The 18,921-nt window shown below is 37.6% G+C and overlaps 1 protein-coding gene across 3 annotated transcripts in view; it reads right to left on the bottom strand.

Annotated features, from left to right (window-relative positions):
• TLK1 (tousled like kinase 1) overlaps positions 1-18,921 on the bottom strand; it is a 151,366-nt gene that overhangs the window by 73,594 nt on the left and 58,851 nt on the right. For all 3 annotated transcript variants that reach the window (XM_027128473.1, XM_027128483.1, XM_027128487.1), the window contains exon 3: positions 9,822-9,893. In XM_027128473.1, the coding sequence (XP_026984274.1) occupies positions 9,822-9,893 (72 nt within the window). The remainder of the gene's footprint in view (positions 1-9,821; positions 9,894-18,921) is intronic.

Genomic DNA, 18,921 nt, shown 5'->3' with positions numbered 1-18,921 from the left:
GCCCCAGACGTCAATAATGTTAAGGTTGAGAAAGCTTGCTTTGATGAATACATAAGAATCACATGTAGCTGACACAAAAACTGCCTTATATTATACTACAACTAAAGTACATTATTAAATTTATTTATTCAACAAATATTTACTGAGCATCTACTACGATTAAGTGCTATACCAGGGTCCACTTCATTCTTAAAATGACATGGCATGTTCCTCTTCGAATCTTGTTTACAACAGTCAGCTTAGAACTTTCTTGCTCTAAAAACCACCCACCCACACTAAATGTACTTTTAAAAAGGGAAACATTTAACAGCTGTTTGTTTGCTTTCTTATTAAATGGCCTACAGAATCAAGATTTATTGATCTATGAGAAATCAAAAATTATCTAGACAGAGTATTATCAGAGTTTCCAAGAAGGGAGCCTAAGTGCTTTGATTTTGAAAAGGTGATTCTGACACACATAGTCCTCCACCTTTATGGAAACAGGGGCACAGAGTCAGCCAGTATCAGGCCATTTGATTTACAGTATTTTTCCTTCCAGGAGACTAAGGATGTATATATTCAACCAGGATAGACCTACTTCCTTTGCTGTGGACTCTGTCATATAACACATTTTAGAGTTAGACACTTCATAACTCTAGCTGAATATACTTCCTGTAAGAGCTTGACCTTTAGGGACTTCCTCCGCCCTTCACTGCAGGGGGCTCAGGTTCCATCAACAACAACAAAAAAAAAGAGTGTGTCCTTTAATGTTTAGTGGCAGAATTAAATAATTTTCTCTTTTTAAATAAAATGAAAATTTACAAAGTAATTCCAGGTATTTCACAGGAACTATAATTTCTAAGTTTGATTATTAGTCTTAACAGAGAGAGAAAAAAACAAACTTATTTCCTTACTGAGAAAATGTCTTTATTGCTGTTACAAAATCTTACTAACCTCACCTAATAATACAGTAAGAAGAAATCAGTGAGAAAATACTGCCAAAATGAAGATAAGTAAAGGAGAAGACAGAGGAACCAATCAAACAGAACACCACAAAGGGCATTTATCAGGCTAAAACATTTCAGAAAATAATGTAGGTTACAGGACACAAAGAATATTTCTTATAATTGATGAGGGCATTAAACTAGGTATCTAACAATCTTTAGAAGCTGAACAGATTTAAACAGAATAAAGTAAAAAACAAGGTAATTCATTTAGGGGGAAATAGGCATAAAAATGTTAACTTTCAGCCACACTTAACTATACATCACTAAATTCATTTTGCAAGTTTTCTTTCTTATTGGGTGCTCAGACTAAGACATTAAAGACAAGATTTGTCCAGGTTATAAGACACATATACATATATATAAAAAATATATATATTTTTTACATATATATATTTTACATATATATATATAAAACTTAAATGAATTTTAAAAAATCCATCTGAAATTTTAGGCTGGTATTATCTCTATTTTCAAATAAAATCATAACTTCCAATCAATCTAAGGTAACTAACTGTTTCTTGAGGAAACATTTCAGCTAAACACTATTTAGAAGGCAAAAAGGAAATATAAAAAAGTAGAGATGGGGATGTATATAAAAACTAGGTGAAAACTGGAAATGCTCATTTCTTAATCCAGCCAATTCACTAACATCAGAGCCATCCCATTTAGTCAATTATATATGTCTATATATAATTTTAAATATCAAAAAAGATTTTTTAAATTAAAAAACTATTGAAGAACTATATAAATAATATGACTTGTTCTAAAAATGAAAATAATGTCCCCCCCAAGCTAGGTCTAAGGTAGTTTTAGTTCTAATTCCCTAGTATTCTTAATTTCTACTTCCTCCAAAATATGAAAATAAGAACTCACACATAATGTGGCCTTTAAAAATTATTTTTTAAAAAGAACAAAACAAAGCATTAATTAACTCCATAAGTTCAATTCAAATAAGGAGGGGAAAAATCTGATTTAAATACCAAGACTACTTCTAGAAACTAAATTCAAGTGAGAAAGTTAATTAGATCTTCTTTCATAAAATGGGCTTCATTAATCAACGTTACAGGTAAATTAAGATAATCAAGGCACTGTATCCATATTATATTCCTCTTTCATTACAATCATTACAATTCTGAAAGTGCATCTAAGTTTAAATGTCTAGATGCAACAACTGTCCCAGCTTCTGTATATCTATAAATTAAAATTCTTAATCTTAAATAGCTCAAAAATCCCCAAAGGCACTTGGATCAAAAATAAACAGTAGGGACTTCTCTGGTGGCGCAGGGGTTAAGAATCCGCCTGCCAATGCAGGGCACATGGGTTCAAGCCCTAGTCTGGGAAGATCCCACATGCCGCAGAGCAACTAAGCCCGTGCAGCACAACTACTGAGCCCGTGCAGCACAACTACTGAAGCCTGCACATCCTAGAGCCCATGCTCTGCAACAAGAGAAGTCACCGCACTGAGTAGCCCATGGACCACAATGAAGAGTGGCCCCCGCTCGCTGCAACTGGAGAAAGCCCTCGCGCAGCAACAAAGAGCCAACGCAGCCAAAAATAAAATATAAATAAATTTAAAAAATAAAAATAAACAGTAATTCAATGCCAGTGGATAGAGGGTTAAAGAATTGACAATTACCCAGAAGGAAGTGGGAAATAAACTTTAGTTCTAGAAAAAGATAGTATATATTTTAAATTGTTCAACTCTGATTCAGGTTTATATAGAAGTAGTATAAAAGATAAATATTCAAAATTAAATTGAGACAAAAACAGAATAATTTGACATGTCTGCTTTACAAACATCATTATGTAGTATACTGTACGTACATGTAACAATAGGCTTAAAAATATACTTCAATGAGATTTATATTCAGTCTTTTTTAAAAATTTTTTATTTATTTATTTTTGGCTCTGTTGGGTTTTCATTGCTGTGTGCGGGCTTTCAGTTGCGGTGAACGGGGGCTATTCTTCATTGTGGTGCGCGGGCTTCTCATTGCGGTGGCTTCTCTTGTTGTGGAGCACAGGCTCTAGGCATGCGGGCTTCAGTAGTTGTGGCTCGTGGGCTCTAGAGTGCAGGCTCAGTAGTTGTGATGCACAGGCTTAGTTGCTCCGTGCCATGTGGGATCTTCCTGGACCGGGGCTTGAACCCATGTCCCCTGCATTGGCAGGAGGATTCTTAAACACTGCCCCACCAGGGAAGCCCTATATTCAGTCTTATATTCATTCACAAATAACCAACCACAGTAAGAAATAAAACAGAAAAATATATTCTAGGACATCCGAAAGAAAAGGTAGAGAGGAGGTATGGTTATGGTATTAATATTATAAATTATAAATTCCAAATGAGCTACAAGATAATTTATCTCAGCATCTTGGGGTAAGGTACAGTGGGGACAGCAACTGTACAGAATTTAGAGAAAAGTGAAGATGATCTTCGTGTTTAGAGAGGGAAGGGTCCTGCAAGGAGAATGGCAAATGGGTGGATCCAGGCAGGTTCTGAAACTTGGAAAACATTGATAAAAGGAAATATGGGCTCCCTCTCTCATCCTCATAAAATAATCTGAACTTTCAGCCAGTAGATAAGGTGCACAGACCATGTCTCTAACTCCTTCAGGCATTATAAAACATTTAAATGAGTGACCCCTCTCCCCTGTAAACTACTTCCTTGTCTCTCCCATAAATTTTTTATCATTCTCCTCACACCCCCAACCTACTCATGATTCTTCCTTCAGTTGATAAGCTCTATTTTCACTGTGAAGAAAGAGAAAGGTTATTAGGTATGGAAATTCATCTATCAGAGGAAAGAATGTTCTCAGTCAGTCCTGTCCACAACTAACCCTGTCCTCCCAGAGTCTGGAACTCACCATTCATACCACTTCCAGGAAAAGTTTAGTTTAGGACCTTCCTGGTGGCACAGTGGTTAAGAATCCACCTGCCAATACAGGGGACATGGGTTCGATCCCTGGTCGGGGAAGATCCCACATGTCGCGGAGCAACTAAGCCCATGTGCCACAACTACTGAGCCTGCGCTCTAGAGCCCGCGAGCCACAACTACTGAAGCCCGTGCACCTAGAGTCTGTGCTCCAAAACAAGAGAAGCCACCACAATGAGAGGCCCACGCACCTAAAAGAAAAGTAGTCCCCACTCACCGCACCTAGAGAAAACCCGCGCGCAGCAACGAAGACCCAACGCAGCCCCAAAAAAAAAAAAAAAAAAGTTTAGTTTAGGTTCTCCTCTCTCTTCAGCACTTTGCTTGTCCTTATCCCATCACAGGTCTGCTATAATCCTTTCCCTAGCACATAATAGGTCAAGTCTGTTAGACTCTGGATACTGCCTCCTTTTCTTCACAGTCAAGATTCTTCCAAGAGTAGTCAATATATGCTCACTTTCCAAGTGCTCCTTAATCAACTAATATCTGGCATCTTGCTCCCATTAGTCTACTAAAAGTAAGCCTAAGTGACAAACTCTTAGTCACTTTTTAGTCATTATCTTAATTGACTTCCATAACATCTAATTCTACTCATTATTCTCCTCCTCTTCTTTCTCATCTTTTATCCACCTCCTTACCTGCTACTATTCTCTCTAGCACACACGTCTCGCCTGCTCACATTTCCTAGCATTACACACGCTATCAGGATGAGTTCATCTGCAAAAGCAGTTTTTAAACTTCTGGGTCTCAAAACCCGTCTACAAACTCTTAAAAACTGTTGAGTTCCCCAAAGAGCCTTTCTTATGTGGGATATAACTACTGTTACTTACCATTTTGGGATTTAAAACTAAAAAAATTTTAGAACACCAGAATACACAATCCATAAATCATCAGAATAATGATATCATCACATGTCTTACAGCCTTTGGAAATTTTCACTGTAAACTCATGGAGAAATGAAAGTTAAAAAGCCAGGGCTTCCCTGGTGGAGCAGTGGTTGAGAGTCCGCCTGCCGATGCAGGGGACACAGGTTCGTGCCCCAGTCTGGGAGGATCCCACATGCCACGGAGCGGCTGGGCCTGTGAGCCATGGCCGCTGAGCCTGCGTGTCTGGAGCCTGTGCTCCGCAACGGGAGAGGCCACAACAGTGAGAGGCCCGCCTACAGGAAAAAAAAAAAAAAAAAAAAGCCAAATACGTCTTAGCATTACTGTAAAAGGGCAAATAATGTCTTAGCCCTGTTTGTATGCCAAAACCCACTAAGTCTTCATCTTTAGCCTGACCTCCTTCCTGAGCTCCAGACAGCTCCTCTGCCTTGGTCATTTCATAGGTATTCAAACTCAGTGCTGTCCAGAATTTAATTCATTACCTTCTATGCTAACCTATTCATCTTCTTTCTGTGTTGTCTATCTCACTCAAAACCACTACCATTCACCTAAAGCTAGCTACCTTTAAATAATCCTAGGCTCCTCCCTTTCCTTCTTTACCCTCATTCAGTCTTCAAACCCTACTGCTTCTACTTTTTTTTTTTTCCCCTTGCGGTCCGCGGGCCTCTCACTGCTGTGGCCTCTCCTGCTGCGGAGCACAGGCTCCAGATGCGCAGGCTCAGTGGCCATGGCTCACGGGCCCAGCCGCTCCGCGGCATGCGGGATCCCCCCAGACCGGGGCACGAACCCGTGTCCCCCGCATTGGCAGGTGGACTCCCAACCACTGCGCCACCAGGGAAGCCCTACTGCTTCTACTTTTAAAATCTAGTGGAATCTGAGAGCTTGTCAGAAACGCAAACACTCACTCCAGACCTGTAAGAATCCTTGGTAATTCACTTGCGTATTAAAGTTTGAGAAGCATGGGCCTGAGTGGTGATAGCATCAATAGTTACAAAATCCAAAGAAGGCAGAGCCCAAAAGGCAAACTTGAGAACACTGTAATTAGAACCCCCACTTGAAGTTTTTCTTCCTGTTAAACCTTGGAGTTTTGTAAAAGCAGCAGCACTCCTTAACTAAATGGTCTTTCCAACTTAGGTATCACCTCTCTCCCATCCTATCCTATACATTGCCCCCTGAGGGAGCCTTCTTCATCTCTACTTGTTTTGTTTCCTCTCCTTTCATCTCCTAGAAAGAAGTCCAAATCCCTTACTATGAAATACAAGAGCATTCAAACCCTGACCCCTGCCTATCTTTCACCATTCTTACATATCTTCTCTATACCAGAAGTTTACAAACCAGATGAATCACCCAGGCAGCTTGGTTTTTTCTTTTTTAAGCTCCTCAGGTGAGCTAAAAGGCAGTTAGGATTGAGAACCACTGCCTTACATCTTGAACAAAACTATGTGCCATGCTTCCATGGAAAAGCAAAAGCACATCTTAGTGCCTCTGCCTGCTTTCTTCTCATACTTTGCCCTTGTCCTCTGGGATGAATCCATAGGCTTTCTTAACAACTTAACTATCACCTGTTCTATTTTTTTTAAGATAAAGAGACTAGTTTTTTTTTTATTAATTAATTAACTTATTTATTTATTTTGGCTGTGTTGGGTCTTTGTTGCCGTGCACAGGCTTTCTCTAGTTGTGGCAAGCAGGGGCTACTCTTCGTTGCAATGTGCGGGCTTCTCATTGCGGTGGCTTCCCTTGTTGTAGAGCATGGGCTCTAGGAGTGCAGGTTTCAGTAGTTGTGGTGTGTGGGCTCACTAGTTGCAGCACGCAGGCTCTAGGGTGTGTGGGCTTCAGTAGTTGTGGCATGCGGGCTCTAGCGCGCAGGCTCAGTAGTTGTGGTGCACGGGATTAGTTACTCTGCGGCATGTGGGATCTTCCCAGACCAGGGTTCGAACCCGTGTCCCCTGCATTGGCAGGTGGATTCTTAACCACTGCGCCACCCGGGAAGTCCCTATCATCTGTTCTTTGAGGGAAGACCTCTCTTTCTCTTCCTTCCCTACCTCTCGCCTGCAGGCAGATGGAATTAGGGGTTTCTTGCTCTTTGCTCCTATAGTACCTTGTGCTTACATCTATTATAGCATAGCTCACACTGTTTATGAAACAGTTTGTCCTACTAGACACTGATCTCATGTGAAAGCAGGAATTGTATCCTATTCATCTTTATATACTCCGTGCTTGGGCACAGAGGCTAGAAGATAATAGATATGTAACAAATGCTTACTGAAAAATTTTGGAGCCCGTTGAATAAACCTACAGTGATGTAAAATAAAGCAAAACGAGACCAACACCTTCCTATCTACTAGACGATTTCATTATTAAAAAAAAAAAAAACCCTTTCTGTTTAACAATTCTACATTTAGAAATAAAAGGCAAGTTTAATTCATATATAAACTGCAGTGAAAATTTTCAGTTGAAGTAGATTTAATCAACCCAACAGTGAATATCAGATGCTTTTCACTTTTAATAGTAAAAGGACAGATGAAAACAAGAGGGTTCTGAGTGTCTGAAAACAGTATTAAGAAGAGGATAGAAAGCAGGGGGTTATTAGTAGGTTAACATCTTCATAAATACTAAGAGGAAGTCACAGATAATGTCCAATTGATGAACCAAAAAAGATATGCATATTATTTATATTAAAATGTGGAAATAAATACCAGGAAGAAAAGCTAAGAGAATGGAGAGCAGGGTGGGGTAAGCGTGAGTGGTAGAGAAATACTATTAAAAAATAATAATAATAAACCTTTCAGCACTATTTGTCCATAAAAACAAAAACTGTTATTTTTAAAAATCTGATGGTTCAGGGGATGGATTACCAAAAGAATAAAATGACATCAGCAGACAACGAAATACTACATAAACTTTACTATTAGGTGTACTGGGGAAAAAAAGAAGTACTTCTATCCTGCAGCTGTTTACTGCCAACAACTTTATTCATGACTTATAGGAATATCTGTATCGAGATGTATATGAAATTTCACCCCAAGGGAGTCCATTAAGGCATCTAGTACAGAAATAAAACCTGGGAACCATTTTCCAGACAAATCACTTCTTAAATGGAAAGACAGACCACCCCCCAAATTTCCTTCTTCAAATTTTAAGGAAAACATATAATCCATAGTCATTTCCAAAATATTATGCCACTTAACCATTATTTTGCAGAAATTCCAGATACAGAACACAAAGCAGCAAAAGCCAAAAAATTTTAAGATTTTTCTATTGTGTCCCCAAATGTCAAAATTTCTACACAAATAAAGCTAAGTACATCCAATGGTGAACCAAATTGTATTTTAGTGCAAATACCATTATGGTCTTTAAAAAAAAATGGTTTTTAACCTAAGAACATAGCCAAAAGTGAGCCTTAGAATTCTTTTAAGGGAAGTGGTATTTTCTTACAAACTGATCCTTTTGGAAGAATTCAAATATTGCATCTACCAACTCATACTGGGAATACAGATACCTATAAAGAACATAGAAATATATAACCATTACATGTGGTCTAACTTTTACTATGTTTTTCTATTAAAAAAATCCATCAGAAACACTAGATTTGGTGAACAGAAAAGAGAAATATCTAAAATTATTTTATTGCCCTTCATAACATAAAAGCCTATGAAAAGAGGAGGCATGTGAAATTACTATATAGACCCAAATCTGTGGAAGTATCAAGAAATGTTCCAAAATCCAGGAAATATAAAGTGAAAACATTCTTGATATGGTTTTTGAAAAAAATGTACTTTGACAAGATCTAAACCTACAATTTTTAAGGACTTAATGTGTGTTAATTTGATAAAAACTAAACTGTGATAATCTGGTGCTACAGGGGCTACTAACGCTTACCTCAAGGGAACCTACTGCAGATAAAGTCCCGTCACTTGCACAGTCCTTTCAGCTGCCTGCCAGTTGTCTCTGTGGAAGGGAAAGCCTGATGAGTGAGAGCCCTATGCCACACTCCTTTGGAGTGTCAGGGTGCCTGCACAGAACTCCACAAAACTGTCTACCTAGAGATTCCTAGATGCTTTCAATAACACAGGGCTTAAAAAGATGCCACCTTTGATATTCCCCTTCCACTGAATACCAAAACCAAATGCCTAAGAGTTACTGGGTGCTAATGACCTACGGTATTATTATCATGGTGATATACCTATACTAACCCAAGCAGAAAAAAGACTAAAATGGATCAAGCAGAAGTTAACATTGACAGGGAAAACACACACACACACACACACACACACACACACACACACACACAAATGTTGAAAAGTAAGTGACAGAACTCCATAATCTGAGAAGAGGAAATATTACAGACTGTATCTGCAAAAAGTGAAGTTGCAGCATCAACAAATGAATGCTACTACCCAAAGAACCTCCTGTCTAAACATTTTTTAAAATGCCATCAAGAGTATCATGCTCAATGTGAACTATACCATGGATCCAAATACCTACTTATAAAATTCCATATATTTTCTTAGTGGGGAGAGTAAGTGGGTGGGGGAGGAGGGGATTTTTCAGATATCTTAAAATATGTAAAGTGAAAACCAACAGCATGAAATCCCACAAGAAACTTAAAAAAGAGAAAAAAAATGTGTTTCTGTATCCCAGAAAGTAAACAAACCTTTACTCAGGACCAAACTAAGAGGGAAGTAGAACAAGAAATAATAGAAAACTGCAAAATACAACGTATTGCAAAACCACGTTCATCTCTTAAAATTATGAACGGCTAGTAACTTAAGAATATCTGTCAATACCATTAATGTACAAGTTCACCTACATAACCAAAGAAACTATATTTTCTTTCTAATGTCCAATACAGTCTTCGGTTTGAATGCTCTGCTTCATAAAACAGAATAAAATGCTCCTACAAAAAACTTAACAAGGATTAACCTTTAGCACAAGTATTAAAGAAGGAAAAAAATTAATTAAAAAAAAACAGTGATTCCAACTTTTACTTATTAATAGCACCATATTTAAAATGAAGTTACTTACCTCTGATTCTTTGTCACTCAAAGATCCCAAGCTTCCAAAACTGTGATTAGAGCTTTCATTATTTGTTGAGGCCTGTTGAAAATTTTTAAAAAGGTAAAAATTAGGAGTAATTTAAAATGGAACATTTTACAAGGTAAATAATGTCTTTATAATTAAAAATAAAATATGATTCCTTTAAATAGGGAAGACAAATGAAGTAAAAATAAGAAACACCAACTTCTTAACACTATACTTGGAAAGTCTTATCAAATCAATAAAGTTCTGCTGTGTTTCAGGAACTGACTTGTGTTAGCTGACTTTTTAGAATATCAAATTCAGAAGCAAAGGAAGTGAGATGTTGTTAGGATAGAAAGATCCCTAAAATTACTACCCAATGTATAAAAACTAATGCTTCCTTTAACTGAAAGTATTATTTGTGTTCCTTAATTTTCATCACAATCTTATGAAATTCCATCATATCTCACCCATACCCCTTTGCCTCTTCATATTAACAAACTGGTCAATCTCTGGTTTCTGTTTGTTTGGGTTTAGCCTTTTAAAAAAATCTTTTACTAACTTGACCATTTTAACTGTGTCACTCAAAGAGTGTTTAAATTTCCTTTACAATATTTTTTGAACTGTGACAGTAATGAACTATCACTATGGCGGATAACATTTTCTGTTTCCAATATGTTTCTATGATGGTTATTACTTTGTCGACTTTTTTGGACCATCAGTACATTAGATCAATGTCTTCCAGGAATGTTTAGACCAGGCAGACTATAACATATATGCCAAAGATGACATATGAATGAACTTCATGTACAAGCAGGCCAGGTGGTACACGTTTCCCTTCAATTTGCCAGAGTAGCTGCTAATACTACCATTACCAGGTTGCAAGTTAGCCTATAATTACCCTTAGACTGACTAATTTCCAAACTGATGACTGATACGATACATTGCATATATGTCCAGTGCTATGCTGGACACCGTAAAGGCTATTTTCAACACAAAATAGCATTTGAACTAGGATTCAAGCACTAGAGGAATTATAATCTAATTAGGGCAAGATTATCAAACTTGAAAAAGAGAACACCATAAACAGCAATTAATAAGTGATAAATTATAAAGATTCAGGGACAATGGAGGCAGTGGCAACGTTTCTGAGCATCCCTAAATCCCCAAACCCACATACAACATTTACAACAAAACTGGGTGACAAGGAAATCTACATAAATCTCCCTAAAACAGCAAGTGGGAACAAATCACCAACAACCATAGAACCTGCATGGTATGAGAAGCAGCAGAAGAAAACAGAGTGTCTGACACATCTGAGAACAGAGACTCCCACAACAGCTATAACTGGGTTTCTGCATTTTCCTGAAGTCTGAAGTTGGGGCAGTTAGCCTCTATGAACTCTTAAAACTGATCCTTCATTAACAGTGTCACAATGAGGATAAGCTACTGAGCATGGAATCAAAACTGAGCACATTAGGTACAATGAAGATTAAGGAATGAGAATAGTGGGGAAGAGAGCAAAGCCTTAGAAATCATAGAAAGCAAATGCCACACTTTTTTTTTTTGCAGTACGCGGGCCTCTCACTGTCGTGGCCTCTCCCGTTGCGGAGCGCAGGCTCCAGACGCGCAGGCTCAGCGGCCATGGCTCACGGGCCCAGCTGCTCCGCGGCATGTGGGATCTCTTCCCGGACCGGGGCATGGACTCTCAACCACTGCGCCACCAGGGAAGCCCCAAATGCCACACTTTTGAAGAGTTCCCAAAAACAACAGTAGAGGGGGCTCTGTAAGAAATGCCATCCTAAACCATAAAAAAGTAAGCAACAGAAAATGATGTAGGTCAATCCTATGAAATTATAGGGAAAAAAAAAAAAGATACAGAATTACATCCTGATAATAAAAGCATACCAGAAATATATGCCCACGAAATAGGTGAAAATTATAACTACTTCAAAATGAGATAAAAGTCATTAAAAAATGACTCAAGACATGCAAGAACAACATAAATCAGATTTCAAAAAACTCAGAAATAAGGTAACAGAACTCAGGAAAGCATTAGAAATTGAAAAAATTTTTTTCAGAAATGAAGATTAGGGGCTTCCCTGGTGGCACAGTGGTTGGGAGTCTGCCTGCTGATGCAGGGGACTTGGGTTCATGCCCCGGTCCAGGAAGATCCCACATGCCGCGGAGCGGCTGGGCCCATGAGCCATGGCCGCCGAGCCTACGCTCCGCAACGGGAGAGGCCACAACAGTGAGAGGCCCGAGTACCGCAAAAAAAAAAAAAAAAATAGAAATGAAGATTAAGCCTGAATGAACACAAGAGAAAATACATACAACAGATAATGCTTTAAGAGAATGAGAAGGTAAAATGGAGGAACAGTTTCGAAATCAAAAGAAATGAAGAGATTAAACGGATGAGAGAAAGCAACAACTTAATGAAGTAACAAGGATCCAACATTCAGGTAACAGAAGTCTTTAAAGAGCACTACCATAAGAGAATAAATAGTAAAGACTATAATTCAAGAAAACTTTCTTGAAAAGAACAAAACCTGAAACTACTGACCGAAGCACTGTGTACACTTAAGAATTCAGCCCAGAAGGCCAACATCTAACTTTTCAAAGGCAACACTTTATTTATGCCAGAAGAAAACAGAGTAACATATTTCAGATATTCAAGAAAGAAAATCTGAATTAAGTGTCTTATATTTGGTAAAATTTATTTTTATCACATGGAAGACACAGATAAACTTAACGTAAGGCCAAAAATTGGGAAACACTGGCTCCCATGAGCCCTTCCGAAAGAATCTAGAGAATAAGCTTTAGACAACCAAAATGAATAGTTTCAACCTAACAATTTATGGCAAGCAATATTATTATTTACTTGTTGATAAAGACTAAATGAGAAGTACAAGGAAGAGAGTATAAAATTTAATGGCTAAATGCATGCAAAGTTGTTAACACAATTTTTTAAAAAACTGTGCTATGGAAATTCACGGAAAGCACAAGCAAAAAATGTTTTAACTATTTTCCATAATCTCTTTGGTCATTGTGGTAGTACACATTGTTGAGACTGCTGTGTGTGTGAGATATAGAAAGGAGTAAATAAATAATTATGTGATATTCTAATTCTATCATCTGCTTTATGTCCTTCAGAACCACAATTCTTGGTATAGAAGAAAGAAGATACAGATGTAAATAAAAACCTTATAGTTCTGAATTGAACTGGAAATATTAATATAAATACATGAGATTTTTACTTTTTAAAACAAACAAATCCTGCCATGAGTAATAACAGAATACCTCTTATCACACCAACATTCCCTCAGACAACTATAAATTCTGGAAAAAAATATAAATAACAACTACCTGAAGGCACTTGAGCAGCCAAAAATAGGCAGAATCTGGTTAGGAGACAATATTTGGAAGGAGGAAGTAGAACTGGATGGGTTTCCTGTTTTTACAGCTTTTGCCTGAGGGAAAACCTCTAGATTGAGCTGCACAGAGCAGTTGAAATGTGAATCAAAAGATGCAGTCTTACTGGCTTGAAAAGCAGAGTTTGGAGCTACCACAGCAGCTGAAAAGTAAGAAGGCACATACTGGAAAATAAAGAACCACAAAGAGAGAGAACCACAAAGAGAGAGAACCACAAAGAACTCTACCCATGTCTCTGACTGGTCACTGTTCTATGCAAGAGTGGATCAGACTCTAAGCAGTCCAGGTAAGACTAAAATGACTTAGAGACATCAGCTGCCATCCTCTGTGGGGAGACATAGTTTAGATTTCAGTTCAGCCAAGTTAATTGCTTGCTAATACAATTAATAACCAAAATATTAACACTCTCCAGAAAAATACACTAAACCCCAGAGTCACTATAATGTATCATTCACAGTATGCAGTATATAACAGAAAATTTCTAAGTGTATGAAGGAACAAGAAAATGTTACCCATACTCAAGAGAAAAGACAATCAATAGAGACCAACCACAAGGTAACCCAGGTAATTGGAATTAACAGACAAAGATCTTAAAGCAGCTACCTGCAAGAATGTTCAAGACACCAAGGGAAAATAAACTTATAAATAAAGGAAAAAATTGTAAATTTCAGCAGAGAAATAAAAATATAAAAAAGAGCCAAATGCAAATAGCAAAACTGAAAAATCCACTTTCTAAAATAAAATATTCACCGTATGGGCTTAACAGCAGAATGGAGAAAGTACTGAAGATAGATCAAAAAATTATTCCAACTAAAAAATAGAAAAATACTGAAAAGCAGTTGTCTGTTGGACACTATTAAGTAGTCTAACATAAATAAATTTGGAGTCATAGAAGGAGAGAAAAAGGAGAAAGAAAAAAAATTGAAAAAGCAATAGGAAGAAAATTCTAAACACTGGTGAAAGACATAAATTTACAGATTGAAGTAGCTCACTGATGTCCCCAAACAGGATAAGTACAAAGAAGATCATACCTAGGTACAGCATAGTCAAACTGCTGAAAACCAAAGATTAAAAAAAAACACCTTACCTCATACCTGTTAGAGTGGCTATTATCAAAAAGGTAAGAAATAAGAAGTGTTGGCAAGGATGTGGAGACAAGGGAACCCTCCTACACTGCTGGTGGGAATGTACTGGGTTGGCCGAAAAGTGCCTTCGGTTTTTAAGTAAAAATAAGACACGTTTTTCATTTTCACCAAGAACTTTATTGAAAAACGTATTCACCCTTTTGTTCCACTACCTTCCGCCATTTTTCAGGCAACTTCATAATTTCACCTTCCCAAAATTTTTTATCTTTTTGAGCAAAGAACTGTTCCAGGTGCCTTTTACAGTCTTCCAGGGAACCGAAATTTCTTCCATTAAGAGAATTTTGTAAAGACTGAAGTAAATGGAAATCCAAAGGTGCAATGTTTGGTGAATATGGAGGATGAATCAGAACTTCGTAGCCAGGCTGTAACAGTTTTTGCCTGGTCATCAAAGAAACATGCGGTCTTGCATCATCCTGATGGAAGATTATACGTTTTCTGTTGACTAATTCTGGACGATTTTCGTTGAGTGCTGCTTTTAGTTGGTCTAATTGGGAGCAGTACTTGTTGGAAATAATCATTTGGTTTTCCGGAAGGAGCTCATCACAGAGGACTCCCTTCCAATCCCACTATATACACAACATCACCTCCTCTGGATAAAGACTGGCCTTTGGTGTGGATGGTGGTGGTTCATTTCACTTGCCCCACAATCTCTTCCTTCCGTTCCACATTACCGTACAGTATCCACTTTTCATTGCCCGTCACAATTTGTTTTAAAGATGGAACATTTTCATTATGTTTAAGTAGAGACTTGCATGCGGAAATACAGTCAAGACGGTGTTTTTCGCTTAACTTATATGGAACCCAAACATCAAAGCGATTAACATAACCAACCTGGTGCAAATGATTTTCAACGCTTGATTTGGATATTTTGAGTATGTCGGCTATCTCCTGCATGGTATAACACTGATTGTTCTCAATTAATGTCTCGATTTGATCACTATCAACTTCAACTGGTCTACCCAAGCATGGAGCATCATCCAGCAAGAAATCTCCAGCACAAAACTTCACAAACCATTTTTGACATGTTCGATCAGTCACAGCACCTTCTCCATACACTGCAGAAATCTTTTTTTGTGTTTCAGTTGCATTTTTACCTTTCTTGAAACAATAAAGCATAATAGGCCGAAAATGTTTTTCTTCCATCTTCAGTATTAAAATGTCTACACAAAAATTCACCAATTTTGGTAAGCCTTTTTTTTAAATGCACGCTGATATGACAGCTGTCACACATAATCTAACAAAATTGTTTGGAATGAAGTTAAAGACAACTAACTGCTACTAGAGCCATCTTATGGCGAAAAATGAATGAAATTTTTGGCCAATGCAATAAACTGGTGCAGCCACTATAGAAAACAGTGTGGAGTTTCCTCAAAAAATTAAAAATGGAACTACCATATGATCCAGCATTTCCATTTCCAAGTATTTATCTGAAGAAAACAAAAAGAGTTAACTAAAAACGATATCCGCAACCATAAACAAGACCAAAAGACAACCTTCAGAATGGGAGAAAATATTTGCAAATGAAGCAACTGACAAAGGATTAATCTCCAAAATTTACAAGCAGCTCATGCAGCTCAATTAAAAAAAACAAACAACCCAATCCAAAAATGGGCAGAAGACCTAAACAGACATTTCTCCAAAGAAGATATACAGATTGCCAACGAACACATGAAAGAATGCTCAACATCATTAATCATTAGAGAAATGCAAATCAAAACTACAATGAGATATCATCTCACGCCAGTCAGAATGGCCATCATTAAAAAAATCTAGAAACAATAAATGCTGGAGAGGGTGTGGAGAAAAGGGAACACTCTTGCACTGTTGGTGGGAATGTAAATTGATACAGCCACTATGCAGAACAGTATGGAGGTTCCTTAAAAAACTACAAATAGAACTACCATACGACCCAGCAATCCCACTACTGGGATATACCCTGAGAAAACCAGAATTCAAAAAGAGTCATGTACCAAAATGTTCATTGCAGCTCTATTTACAATAGCCAGGACATGGAAGCAACCTAAGTGTCCATCAACAGATGAATGGGTAAAGAAGATGTGGCACATATATACAATGGAATATTACCCAGCCATAAAAAGAAACGAAATTGAGTTATTTGTAGTGAGGTGGATGGACCCAGAGTCTGTCATACAGAGTGAAGTAAGTCAGAAAGAGAAAAACAGATACCGTATGCTAACACATATATATGGAATCTAAGAAAAAAAAAAAAAAAGGTCATGAAGAACCTAGGGGCAAGACGGGAATAAAGACACAGACCTACTAGAGAATGGACCTGAGGATATGGGGAGGGGGAAGGGTAAGCTGTGACAAAGTGAGAGAGTGGCATGGACATATATACACTACTAAACGTAAAATAGATAGCTAATGGGAAGCAGCCGCATAGCACAGGGAGATCAGCTCGGTGCTTTGTGACCACCTAGAGGGATGGGAAAGGGAGGGTGGGAGGGAGGGAGATGCAAGAGGGAAGAGATATGGGAACATATGTATAACTGATTCACTTTGTTATAAAGCAGAAACTAACACATCATTGTAAAGCAATTATACTCCAATAAAGATGTTAAAAAAGAAAAAAACACAATGGGAAAAAATGATATCTGCACCCCAATGTTCACTGCAGCATTATTTACAATAGCCAAGACATGGAAGCAACCTAAATGTCCATCAACTGATGAATGGATAAAGAAAATGTGGTGTGTGTGTGTGTGTGTGTGTGTATATATATGAATACTATTCAGCCATTAAAAAAGGGAAATCTTGCCATTTTCGACGACATGGATGGTCCTAGAGGACATTATGCTAAGTGAAATAAGTCAAAGAAAGACAAATACCTTCTGATCTCACTTATTTGTGGAATCTTCAAAAACAACAAACAGAAAAAACCCCAAGCTCACGGATACAGAGAAGAGACTGGTGGTTGCCAGCAGAGGGGGGGTTGGGGAGGTGGGTAGAGGGGAGAAATGGATAAAAGGGGTCAACAGGTACAAACCACCAGTTATAAAATAAATAAGTCTTGAGGATGTAACAGCATGGCAACAATAGTTAATAATACTGTATTTGCATATTTGGAAATTGCTGGGAGAGTAAACTTTAAAACTCATCACAAGGAAAAAAACTGTAACCAAGTATGGATGTTAACTAGGCTGTGGTAATCACTTTGCAACATATACAAATATGGAATCATTATGCTATACACATGTAATCTAATCTTACACGTAATCTAATCTTACACGTAATGTAATCTTAAATGTCACCTATACCTCATTTAAAAATTTATGATTTTTTTTAAAAAAGAAAAGAATCTTGAAAGCAGCCAGAGAAAGATAACATATTACATTCATGAGAACAAAAAAGGATATGACTGATGGCTAGCTTGTCATAATAGATATTGGAGGTCAGATTTCATCTCTGGAAAAGGTGAGCCAGGGAGAACTCTGGATTGAGACACATAAGGCACAGCTGAGGAAAGAGAAGACATTAAGTGCATGTCTACACACTAACTGAAGAGACTCAGCACCTTCCTGTGCTAAATTCTGGAAAGTCAGCAGCCAAACGTAAACTCTACAGGCTGGAGAGTACAGAATTTCCCTCTAGGAAAATAAACCATCTCAAGAGACAAGACTTACAGACACCAAGAATCAAAAACCTCTCAGAAAAATGACCCAGCCAAGTCATCCTACTGTAATAAGTCCTGCCTACTCAAACAATACTTCCAATAAGTGTTTCAGTGCCTAAAGCATAGATACGCAAAGCCCAATATCACCAGATGTCTGAAAAATATAAACAAATATTTTTTAAAAACCCATAAGAAAAAGACAATCCAGGGAGCAGGAAAAAAATTCACATAGAACTATTACTAATATCCTAATGACAGCCAACTACGAAAATGAAACATTTCAAGAACAACCCAAGGGGACTTTTCCTTCTGGTCCAGTGGCTAAGACTCCACACTTCCACTGCTGGTTGGGAAACAAAGATCCTGCATGCTGTGCAGTGCAGCCAAAAAATAAATAAATAAATAACATTTTTTGTAATTAAAAAAAAAGAACCACCCCCCTCCCCCAAAAAAACAACCACCTGGAAATTAAAAATATGATAGCTGAAACACACAGGAAAAAAAAAAAGGATGAATTCAAAGATAAAGTTGAAGAAATCTTCCCAGAAAGAGACCAAAAAACCCCAAAAAAAGAAAACTAGAGAATCAGTCCAAGAGGTACTGCTCCAAATGAGAGTTCCAGAAAAAAAAGAAAGAGAAAATTAATCAGCTAAAATTATCAAAGAAATAATTCAAGACTTTTCAAGAAGTGAGAGAGTAGCATTGACATATATATACTACCAAATGTAAAAAAGATAGCTAGTGGGAAGCAGTTGCATTGCACAGGGAGATCAGCTCGGTGCTCTGTGACCACCTAGAGGGTTGGGATGGAGATGCAAGAGGGAGGGGATATGGGGATATATGTATACATATAGCTGATTCCCTTTATTATACAGCAGAAACTAACACAACATTG

This window comes from Aethalodelphis obliquidens, unplaced genomic scaffold (assembly GCF_003676395.1).
Source record: "Aethalodelphis obliquidens isolate GAN/ISIS:26980383/991018 unplaced genomic scaffold, ASM367639v1 scaffold2, whole genome shotgun sequence".
Lineage (NCBI taxonomy): Eukaryota > Metazoa > Chordata > Mammalia > Artiodactyla > Delphinidae > Aethalodelphis > Aethalodelphis obliquidens.
This window is presented reverse-complemented; position numbering and strand designations above follow the sequence as displayed.